The 11,770-nt window shown below is 43.0% G+C and overlaps 1 protein-coding gene across 2 annotated transcripts in view; it reads left to right on the forward strand.

Annotated features, from left to right (window-relative positions):
* Positions 1-3,858: 3,858 nt before the first annotated feature.
* The window catches only part of RPA2 (replication protein A2), a 10,985-nt gene continuing 3,073 nt past the window's right edge, over positions 3,859-11,770 (forward strand). For both annotated transcript variants that reach the window (XM_077775518.1, XM_077775519.1), the window contains exons 1-6: positions 3,859-3,941; positions 4,074-4,187; positions 4,774-4,848; positions 5,363-5,479; positions 10,530-10,637; positions 10,817-10,911. In XM_077775518.1, the coding sequence (XP_077631644.1) occupies positions 4,143-4,187; positions 4,774-4,848; positions 5,363-5,479; positions 10,530-10,637; positions 10,817-10,911 (440 nt within the window). In that variant the 5' untranslated portion in view covers positions 3,859-3,941; positions 4,074-4,142. The remainder of the gene's footprint in view (positions 3,942-4,073; positions 4,188-4,773; positions 4,849-5,362; positions 5,480-10,529; positions 10,638-10,816; positions 10,912-11,770) is intronic.

The following is an 11,770-nucleotide window of genomic DNA, read 5'->3' on the forward strand; positions in this document are numbered from 1 at the left end:
GCTTCGGATCGCCGACACCTTCACAGGCAGAAAAGAAATCAGTAGGTTGAAAGAGCATTTTGTTTTATTTCATTCTGTCCTGAAGCTCCTAACTCATCCCTCAGAGAAAATGCCCTGCGGTGAAAAGTGTTAAACAAGAACTGATTGGTAAATTACCAATTACTGTCCTACTGAATCTTATAATTAAGTGCTGCAGGTTTAAAAAATGAAATTTTTCCTAAGTTCACGTCCACCATTTATTTGAGTTTATTTTGTTTTTTAATTTTTTTAATGTTTTATTTATTTCTGAGAGAAAGAGAGAGACAGCGTGAGGCTCCAGGCTCTGAGCTAGCTGTCAACACAGAGCCCGATGCGGGGCTCGAACCCACAAACTGTGAGATCATGACCTGAGCTGAAGTCAGACGCTTAACCGACTGAGCCACCCAGACGTCCCCGTAGTCCCTTTTAATAAATGGTCCCAGATATTTTTATTAAAAAAGACATGAGTGATGGAGCCCGAATACATGGTGTTGAGAATCCACTTTTTACTGCCCTTGACTTTACTGCAGCAACTTGAACCTTGTGGCCCTTGGTTTTTCTCATCTGATAATGGTACTGGTACTACTTACATTGAGGGTGGTTCTGAGAATGGAGAGGTAAGGTAATGTATAGGAAAGCGATCTGTAAATAGCTGTCCAAATGCTTGTTATTCGCTCTTTCAGGAATGAGTTTGCATTTAACAACTGCTGTTGATTTCATCCTTTAAATCCAAGGTTGATTTGACTACTGTCTAGGTGTCATTCACATGTGTCAAGATTCAGTATTGGAAAGTTCTGTGTTTTTGGTATGGGTTGATAAGCTTTTACCTAAACTGTTAGTTCAGGACTGTGTGTCGGTGGGAAAGAATTCATTGATAATGACCATACATTTGACATTGCTTGATCCTTTTCATACAAACTATGTCATATAATCCCATAACGTATTTATTGTTTACTCCATTGGGCAGCAGAGGGTCTGGGAGATTATAAAGGACTGCCTTAACTTCTATAGCTAGTAAGTAAATGGAACTAGACCGTGCACACATGATGCTGAGCAAATCTAGAATCTGGTTAGCAGCCTCTCTGTCCTGTACTTTTCTTTTTCCCAGGAAGACCAGAGGGGACTCCAGTACTCTTTGTCTTCCTTGAGGTTGTGAAGGAGGAAACAAAAGATAGATCATTAGTTTTTCATCTTTTCTGAGCTTAACTATTTTCTTCATTCCAGTTGATAGAATTTTTATCTCAGGATCCCTCGACAGCTTTTCAGAGAGTGATGATGGTTAGAAGCTGGAGACTTCTAACCCACATCATGTTGTTTTTCAATCTAGTGCTTTTTCCACAGTAAATTAGATAATCGCCCCATCCGGAATGTTCCCTGTCTACTGTAAACCTGTCACACCTTATTAAATCATGTGAAATTTTCAGTACTGGTCATGTTTTCCTCTTAAAGATGGTGGTTTCATCTTTAAGTAACCTATAGTTTGTAGTCAACTAGAAAATAATTATTTTTTAAATTCACCATACTTGCACTGGCACATTCTCTGTGAATCTTTTTTGAACATACCAGGAACTCCTTATAACCAGTTCCTGGCCCATAATATGTGCTTGTTAAAAAACGAGACGTACCTCTGATTGGAGATGAATTTGGAGGTATTACTAACAACTCAGTCATGACCCATCTGCAACTTTTTTTTACCTGAGGAATAATATTTATAGAATACATACTTCACATAGAGATAAACATTAGCATTTTTATATACAGTATGCTTTGTTTACAGTTTGAAAGGTAGATCTCCTCATTTTACAGAAGAGGTGCTAATATCGCATGTATCCTCACCTATGAAATACCATAAAGTAAAATTGAAAAGTATCGCTGATTCCATTACATCCTTAGTCAAAGCTGTTGCAGATATAAACAGGGAGAAACACTAGCTGACATAGGAATTGCTAACATTTTTGGGGGGCGCCTGGGTGGCTCCGTTGGGTAAGCATCTGACTTCAGCTCAGTTCATAATCTCACAGTTTGTGAGTTCAAGCCCCGCGTTGGGCTCTGTGCTGACACCTCGGACCCTGGAGCCTGCTTTGGATTCCGTGTCTCCCTCCCCCGCTCATGCTGTCTCTTTCTCAAAAGTAAATAAACGTAAGAAAAAAATTTCTTAAAATAATAATTGCTAGCATTTTTTGAGTGCTTACGTTGTGCCAGGTATTATTCTAGGTACTTCACCATATACTTAATTTTCGGGATTTTATCATTCCTAGTTTTACAGAAAACTAAGATCCAAATGAGTTGAAAATCATGACCAAGAACACACTACTCCTGAGTGATAGAGCCATAATCTTAACTTAATCTTAACATAATCTTAACATAATCACGCTTAACTGCCACTGTTTGTGACATGCGCTGGTAGTTGGAGGGCTCACTTTATAGCATCCTGGCAAGGCTTCCCATTCAAAATTGTGCTTCAGCAGAAGGAAATGTTGCTAGTATCGTATGGACCTCCAGACAAAGCTGCAACTTCTAAATCCATGAATGCCAGGAGTCCCTTATGTTCTGTCTTACGTGTAAAACAGCTCTTGGGTTGTTGATTTCTGACAGGAAGAACTCCAGTCTTTAATCCATGTGCGTTTTCTTCCTTGTACTTACTTCCTCTGTGAGTTTGTGAGAGTGCGTATTTACCCTTAGCCTGTAATGCCCGTCCCTTACTCACTGTTCTTTCACTCTCAACGTGTCCATACTTCAAGGTAGAGCCCAAATGCTACCTCTTGAAAATGCTAGTATGTTTTCCTTGGATCCCACATAGTGCATTTCATTCTCGAATATTGCCAAGACCAGGTTTGTTGTTTGCATCCCTGCCTCTGTTAGGTAGGACTGTGTTGTGAGCACATCCTACCCCATCTTTCTCATCTTTGTGCCACGAGACAAGCCCTGGCCAGTGGTGGGTGACTGTAAGAGCTTACACTGTTGGTGGGCTGCCTTTAGATGGGATTTCAGTGTCCTTCCTACACAATCTTCTGCCCAGCACATCCTGTCCTTTCCCTTTAAGATGTCAAGTGTGGCCAAGCCCTTATCCCATTCTCCCCAGAACTTCCATCTGATTGTCAGAACATCTGTTCTTAAGGAAGCTATACCTCTAACGTTTTCTAACGTTTTCTTTTTTATTTTTTTTTATTTTTTTTAATGTTTTATTTATTTCTGAGAGAGAGACAGCGTGAGCAGGGGAGGGTCAGAGAGGGAGGGAGACACAGAATCCGAAGCAGGCTCCAGGCTCTGAGCTGTCAGCACAGAGCCCGACGCAGGGCTCGAACCCACGCACTGTGAGATCATGACCTGAGCCGAAGATGGACACTTAACCGACTGAGCCATCCAGGCGCCCCCTATATTTTATCACGAGCCTTAGAGCGGCTTCAAAGTTGTCTCCCCTGGCCATTTCTCAAACCCTTTCCAAATACCGTCTCACGTCATTGGTGACCTGAAGAGCCAGCTCCAGCTTGCCTTCGTTCTAAAACAGGAGTTTAAGTTTGGTTCTGGGAGCTGGTCATCCTTCCTTATGCTGTCCCCACTCTGGTTCATTTTGGTGCATCCCTAGTGCCCCATAGACTTCTCCATTGGTCAGGAGCTTTGGAGTCCAGCAAACCTGGTTTGGATTCCGAAGTGTGGCATTTGTTAGCTATATAACCTTGGTTTCCATCTCTGTGAAGCAAGGATAATGAGACTCATTCTGAAGATTCACTGTGATGACATATGCGAAGTGCTTGGCATGTATACTTATATTGGTACTTATTATTGCCTTCATTGGATTTACATGTGCTTTTTCTTTGCAGAGAGCCCGAGCCCAGCACATCGTGCCCTGTACGATCTCTCAGCTGCTTTCTGCCACTCTGGTTGACGAAGTGTTCAGAATTGGGAATGTTGAGATTTCACAGGTGAGTAAGGCGATTTGTGAGAGAGGCCCTTAGTCGTACGAAGAATGAAGTAAAATTTATTTAAAACTACATAAATGGTGTTTTTGTTTCCGGGAAAACCAAGCTTTTATTTTTTTCTTCCCTCTGATGTAGGTCACTATTGTGGGTATCATCAGGCACGCGGAAAAGGCTCCAACCAACATTGTTTACAAAGTAGATGACATGACAGCTGCGCCCATGGACGTTCGCCAGTGGGTTGACACAGATGTAAGCGGCTGTTTGAGGGTGGGGTTACTTTGGGGTTTTGGAGATGCTGAACTTTTTTCGTCTCACTTTTTAATTTCTTACTCTAAGAATAATTTACAGGCAAGATATCAAAGGCAGAGGCCCTCAAATGAAAAGTTAGTACATTTGGTTTCATGAAAGTTTCAAGTGTTCTAAACTTCACTATACTTAGAAGCAAAGTTAAAAGGCAAGGGACAGGCGGCGCTAGAATGTAAACTCCGTGAAAACGGGCTTTTTTTTTCTGTTGTTATTGTTCTTTTGTTTTTTAGAACAGCGATCTTTTTTTTTGTTTGTTTTAATGTTTACTTATTGAGACAGAGAAACAGAGCATGAGTGTGGGAGAGGCAGAGGGAGGGAGACACAGAATGCAAAGCAGGCTCTAGGCCCTGAGCTGTCAGCACAGAGCCCAGTGGAAAGCTTGAACCCACAGACCGCGAGATCATGACCTGAGCTGAAGTTGGACTGTTAACCGCCTGAACCACCCAGGCGCCCTCATAATTTAGCAGTTTCAGAGTTTCACCAACATCCTTAAAACCTTCGTGTGATGTGTTTGTATTTTTTCTTTTAGGATGCCAGCAGTGAAAACACAGTGGTTCCTCCAGAAACGTACGTAAAAGTGGCTGGCCATCTGAGATCTTTTCAGGTAAAGTCAGAAAAAAAATCATAGTTAAAATATATTTGCACAAAGCAATTTCTGGATTCATGTCAGAGTTTAGGATACTTCATCTTGAACCAAGTCTTTATATTAAATGGGAGTTAGACTGAAATTATTTCATTATTCTCTTCAAAGAGAAATAACGGGTGTTGACCATAATGTGAAACTAATAGAATGGAAGGGAATAGGATCCCTGCCCGTAATTGCCATCTGTGGCCTCCTCTAGGGGTAAAAGGAAGGACACAGGATTCACGGTCAGACTATGCTCTGCCTGGTTGTGTAGCCTTGGGCAAGTCACTGAACAGCTCTGAGCTCTAGCTTTGGGTGTTTTTCTCCCATTAATGACTATATTTGGATTAACCTTAAGTCAGAACTTTGAAGTATATAACACGTTTTCTCCAGTTTGGCAAAATATAACCAAGAAAAGTGCCACAGTGTTTTAACCTGAAGTTGATACGCATGTGCTCCTGCTTTATTTACATCTTTCTCTTTATTTTAATAGAACAAAAAAAGCCTGGTAGCCTTCAAGATCATGCCCCTGGAGGATATGAACGAATTCACCACACACATGCTGGAAGTAGTCAATGCACACATGATCCTGAGCAAAGCTAACAGCCAGGTGAGCGACTTCACTCTCAGAATGTTTCTTCTTCTCCGAAAGAACACAGATTCTGTGCCGGGGCTTTGATTTTCTTGACATTTTGAAGGTTGAGCCAGAAGAAAGGTCTCACTCCATCCTCAGAACATTTTCTTCGTGAGCTTCGCCATGTTATTTTATTCCAAAGGGGGCACTCCTGTTTCTCTCAGAATTACAAGTTCCTCTGACCCCACTGACTTGGAAGGCTGAGGCCTAAGACAACCTTCAAGTGTAGACATAATAATTAGAGGCTGAGCACTTGGCTCTAAGATTATATTCATTAAAAAAAAAAAAAAACCCACTAGGAGGGTTTTCAATTTTTTTTTTAAATAGCGGGTGAAGCACCCGACTCTTTTTTTATTTCTAGGAGAGAGAGAGAGAGAGAGACAGCGTGAGCAGGGGAGGGTCAGAGAGAGGGAGACACAGACTCTGAAATAGGCTCCAGGCTCTGAGCTGGCAGCCAGCACAGAGCCCGATGCGGGGCTCGAACCCACGAACCGCGAGATCACGACCTAAGCGAAAGTCGGGACGCCTAACCGACTAAGCCACCCAGGCGCCCCAAGGGTTTTCAATTTTACTGCTTTTCTTCTAACCTGTTGGCTAAATAGGAAAAGTGATGCACCATTATTTTAGCCCCAAAGTTATTTTTCTTGCTGCATATTGAAATTTCTCAACATTATTTTCTGCTGAGTGAATCCCATTCGGCCAGTCCATCTAGGACCACACAGAGGGTTTCTTGATTCTTGTATTAAAGTGTCGTCCGATTACCGAGGGATGCCTGGCTGGCTCAGTCAGTCTTTTAAAAAATTCACTTGGGCTGGGCTCTTGTAGGGGGTGTAAACTATGGGGCTCCAAGAATGGCAACAGAACTGATTTGGGAATGGTAGCGGCAGCTGGAATAAAGGAGTGTTTGGATTCTGCCCTATTTTGGAAGTAGAGCTGACAGGACTTCTTGGTGAGTTACATAGTGGATATAAAGAGGGAGGGTTCAAAGACAACTTCTAGGTTCGGGGCTTGGCAACCAGATGAAGCTAGCAAATTTGGAGGTAAAAATACAGAGTTCTGTTTGGAATTCCCAAATATGAGGTACCGGTGCAATATCCAAGTGGAGAACAGAATAGATGGTTGAATATGTAGAACTGGGATCCAAGGGGGAGAGAGGTCAGGGCTAGAGGTAGAACCTGGGGAGTCATCATGTTGGTGATATTTAAAGCCTTGGATTAGAGGGGATAATTGGGGGTTTGAGAGGTCAGAGACCTGAACTCTTGGACACACTAAACTTTAGAAATTTGAAGAGGAGCCAATGGAAGTCAATGAAGTTATGAATAGGGCAGGAGGAAACCAGGAAATGTGATTCTGTAGAAGATTCTGAAAAGAGTATATTTAGGAAGGAGGGAGTGCAGTCAACTGTAGAATGCTGCCTTGATGTCAAGGAAGGTGATGGGAAAGGTCTCCTGTTCCATTTAGAAACATGGATCTTGATCTTGGGGTCATGAGTTCAAGCTCCACATTGGGTATAGAGATTACTTAAACATAAACAAAGATAAAGTTTTTGTAAAAACTTAAGCGTATTTATCTTATTACCATACTTAATGACATATATGTATGTATCAAGTATGTCATAAAAATGCTTTTCAATTGATGGGTAGTTAGGGAATGAAAACTGGGGGTGTAGATAATTTTACACCCTTTATTAAAGGTGTAATTTTTTTAAGTAAATAAAATTACTTTTTATTTAAAGTATTTTTTTAATTAATTTTATTAAGTAAATAAAAATCCCCTTTCTCTCAAAGAGTTGGAGTCTGAGCACTGGAGATTCAGATCCCTTTAAGCTGTGAGAGCAGCATAAGTGGCAAACACAGGGTGCTGTGGAGCCAGAGAAGGGTTTACTATCCTGATCTGGACACAAGAAAGACCCCATGTAGGGGCACCTGCGTGGCTCAGTCAGTTAAGCATCCTACTCTTGATCTCAGCTGAGGTCTTGATCTCAGGATTGTGAGTTCAATCCCCATGCTGGGCTCAGCGCTGGATATGAGGCCTACTTAAAAAAAGAAAGACCTCCTTGGAGGAGGTGATGCCTAAACCAAGTCCTAACAGATACATGAGGTGGGGCTACCGGAAGCAGGACATGAGACCCTTCCACACAGAGGATCTGGGTAAGAAATTGTATTCAGTTCAGTCTTGAATCATAAAATGTGAGGCTTCTGTTTTACCAGCAGGCAATGTGAAGGCATCTAGCTTGAAAACGAGAGGGACCGTGATCACTATTTGTTTATAACCTCAAAGCAATGGGCTTTTTCCTTTAATGTTTATTTATTTTTGAGAGACAGAGAGACCGAGGGTGAGCAGGGGAAGGGCAGAGAGAAGGAGACACAGAATCTGAAGCAGGCTCCAGGCTCTGAGCTGTCAGCACAGAGCCCGACATGGGGCTCGAGGCCACAGACTGTGAGATCACGACCTGAGCCGACGTCGGCCGCTTAACCAACTGAGCCGCCCGGGCGCCCAAAGCAATAGGCATTTAATGAATGTTTATGAAATGAATGAGTCTCCTGACTGGATGGGATTTCTCCTAATGAATTTCCACAGTGCTCATCTGTTATGGGTACTTACCGTGTTTGATCTTCTCTCATCCTTATTTATTCAGTCCAGTAGAGTAAACCTGGACTGGACATGGACTGCGCCAGGCCCTGCGTGAAGACGAAGGGGCTTGTGGAGGAAAGTGACAGGAGAACGCCATGATGGCTGTTCTGAGAGGGAATGGGCCAAACGTGTGAGAGCCAAGAAAGAAGAACATGGCTAACTTGGCTTGGGGTGTGTCAGAAGGCTCTGCAAAGGCAGTGGCAATCAAGTTGGCCCTGAAGGATGAGAAGCCAGTGTTTACGAGGCAGATGAAGGGAGGAGCGTTCCAGATAGGGAACCGCATGTTTAGATCAGAGGCGTGTTTGCAGCTGACGAGAAGTCCAGGTGCAGCTGGAGAGGGAAGTGTGTTGAAAAGAAATGGTCATGGGGCGCCTGGGTGGCTTAGTCGGTTAAGCGTCCGACTTTCGCTTAGGTCACGATCTCGCGGCTCGTGGGTTCGAGCCCCGCGTCAGGCTCTGTGCTGGCTGCCAGCTCAGAGCCTGGAGCCTGTTTCAGTCTGTGACTCCCTCTCTCTCTGACCCTCCCTTGCTCACGCTGTCTCTCTCTCTCTCTCTCCCCTAGAAATAAAATGTTAAAAAAAAAAAAAAGAAAAAAGAAAAGAAATGGTCAAGAATAAAACAGAGATTTTGACGTCTTAAGTTGTGGTAGGTCTCAAAGGTCTAGGTTTATATTATTTCCACAGGCAGGGGGAGCCACTTGAAAGCTTTCTGGCAGAGGAAGGACATGCTCAGAAGCTGTTAATTTGGTAGCAAAGAGAAGGGTTGACTGGAGTAGCACAGACTTAGCGGCCAAGGTGCCGTCAGGAGGCCAGGGTGAGGAGACTGGGCTTGAGCTACACTGAAGATTGTGTGACAGGCTGTGGTGACAGGTTGTGGGAGGTGAATGAATGGACTCAGACAAATGAAGTCTGCAGCATTGCGTTTGGGTTTACTGACATTGGGTTTGGAATAGAGCAGGTCAATTAGGTTTGGGAAGGATGTAATTTTACTCGGAAGTCTGTGAGAGAGCTTGGTGGACATAACCAGTCAATGACTGGGAACAAGGAGTTGTGGTCTATGAGGTCTGGTATAGAATCCTGGGGGATTGATCAGCCTTTTGGGAGATAGAAGACTGGTAAGGGATACTGAGAAGGTATAGTTTGAGTAAGTAGAGAACCAGAAGAATATAATATCAAGAAGTCTAGAGAGGGGTACATTTCAAGAGAGTGATCAGCATGTCTTTCTGTGAGAAGTCAAGTTTTAGGAGGACTGAGAGAGACTTGGGTATATTACTTGAAAAGTCATTGCTGATTTTGGTGAGAACAGTTTCAGAGGTATATTTAAAGTTTTTGGGAGTTTTGTGTGTGTGGATTTTTTAAAATTTATTCATTTATTTTAAGAGAGAGTTGGGATGGGGGATCAGAGAGGGGAGAGAGAGAATCCCAAGCAGTCGCCGTGCTGTCAGTGCAGAACCCAGTTCAGGGTTCCATCTCACGAACTGCGAGATCATGACCTGAGCTGAATCCAAGAGTTGGACTGAGCCACCCGGACACTCCCAGTTATATTTAGAGTCCATATAGTGGTGGGCTGGGGAGTGACTAAGAAAGAAAATGGAAACAATGATTATCGTCTATTATTTTTAAAAATTGGTGCTAAAAATAGAACAAAAGAGTGATGGGCACTTTTTTTCTCTCCTTGTCATGCTTCATGCCTAGGTGACCACAAATGCTTGAGTGGGAGGGCGGGGAGAGGGGAGGAAGGGGAAGTAAGAGATACAGACTTCCAGTTATAAAGTAAATAAGTTAAGGAGAGGAAAAGCACAGCATAGGGAATAGAGTCAATAATCTTGTAGTAACATTGTGCAGGGATAGGTGATGAGGACGTTTATCATGGTGAGCATCGAGTAATGTAAAAAATTGTCAAATCACTATGTTGTGCACCTGAAATTAATATGACACTGTGTGTTAACCATACTTCAATAATAAAATGTCTTTAATAATAATAAAGTCAAGTGCAAGGTAGGAATACCCCAAAATAGGTAAATAAATGAGTGGGTGAACATGCATGCAAGTTTAAATGATTAAGCACCAAGGAAAGACACCATTATAGCAAATCTCCAGGCAGTTTTCTTCTCGGTGCTAGTTTTCCTCTGGTTCCCCTCAGCATGGCAAAAACAAGAATGAGCCAGGAGGCACCTTTCTCTCTGATATGTGCTTCAGAGGGTCGGTCACTTTACCTTCCTTCGAACACTCATTAACGATGATAGCTATCCCTTCCAAGGTAAGCCGTCGTTACTGGGAAAACTGCTTACATTCTTTTTTGTGGGCTGCTTATGAATAAGCTATTTATAATAACAAGGACTGTTTTTTAAGTTGGCAAGTGTTCTCATGTTGCAAACTTCTTTCTTAATTCAGCCCTTAGGAGGGAGAGCACTGATCGGCAATCCAGGAATGAGTGAAGCAGGGAACTTTGGTGGGAATAGCTCCATACCGGCAAATGGCCTCACTGTGGCTCAAAACCAGGTAAACACTGAGTGGCTCCAAAAATTCAGGACTCAGGAGAGTCCTCAATCTGTTACTTCCTTAATGATGCTAAGGCTTTCTAAGTACCTGACTGACTTCTCTGTTATAAAGGGACGCGGGTTTACATAAGGGAGTTGATTCAGAGTAGTTGCTGAAGTCTTTCCCATTTGACTCTTCAGGTGCTGAATTTGATTAAGGCTTGTCCAAGACCTGAAGGATTAAACTTTCAGGAGCTCAAGAACCAGCTGCAGCACATGTCTGTAGCCTCGATAAAGTGAGTATTTGATTTCCATCAATGGGGGCTCCAGAATTGTACCCATTTGACCTCACTAGGCTTTCTGGTAATGGAGAAGTGAGTTTAACAAAACAAAACCATCAGCTGCAGGCTTAGTGACAGAAGGGAAGTGTTCAGCCACAGAAAGCAAGAAAGAGGACTCACCAAAATGATGCTACCTATCACATCATTCATTCATTCATTTGTTCATCCAACAAATAATCCCATTGTGTGTGGTGATTGTCATTTTGAGCAAAAATTGACCGGATAAATTTGACCTCTTGTGGGGGCGCCTGGGTAGCTCAGTCGGTTAAGCGTCTAAATTGGGCTCAGGTCATGATCTCACGGTTCGTGGGTCAAGCCCCGTGTCGGGTTCTGTGCTGGCAGCTCAGAGCCTGGAGCCTGTTTGAGATTCTGTGTCTCCCTCTCTCTTTGCCTCTCCCCCGCTCATGCTCTGTCTCAAAAATAAATAAGCTAGAAAAAACATTGACCTCTTGTAGAATTCAGTCTGGGGGAGTGAGATCCTTCTCTTCTGGTCCTCAAGTAACACAGTCCCATTGGTGTCACCGTTCCCGCTGTGGAGATGTGCGTTTGGCTGTCTGACCCTGAAGCTATAGCCGATCCTTCCGGCATCCTTACTCTGAGTCCACGTTAGACAAGCAGCTTCCTGATTCTGGGGAACTAATCAAGCACCAGTATCTTGGTGCTTGTGATGGTTACTTGAAACTGTAAATCAGTTGATACTCTAGGCTTATATAGAAAAGAAAGGCTCAGGTCTAACTTCATTTCCTGTTTTAAATAGAATGAAGATCTTAATTCCTGTCTCAGTTACAGGGATGGTGAGGAACAGAATCACTGT

The sequence above is a fragment of the Crocuta crocuta genome, unplaced genomic scaffold, assembly GCF_008692635.1.
Source record: "Crocuta crocuta isolate KB4526 unplaced genomic scaffold, BGI_CrCroc_1.0 scaffold127, whole genome shotgun sequence".
Lineage (NCBI taxonomy): Eukaryota > Metazoa > Chordata > Mammalia > Carnivora > Hyaenidae > Crocuta > Crocuta crocuta.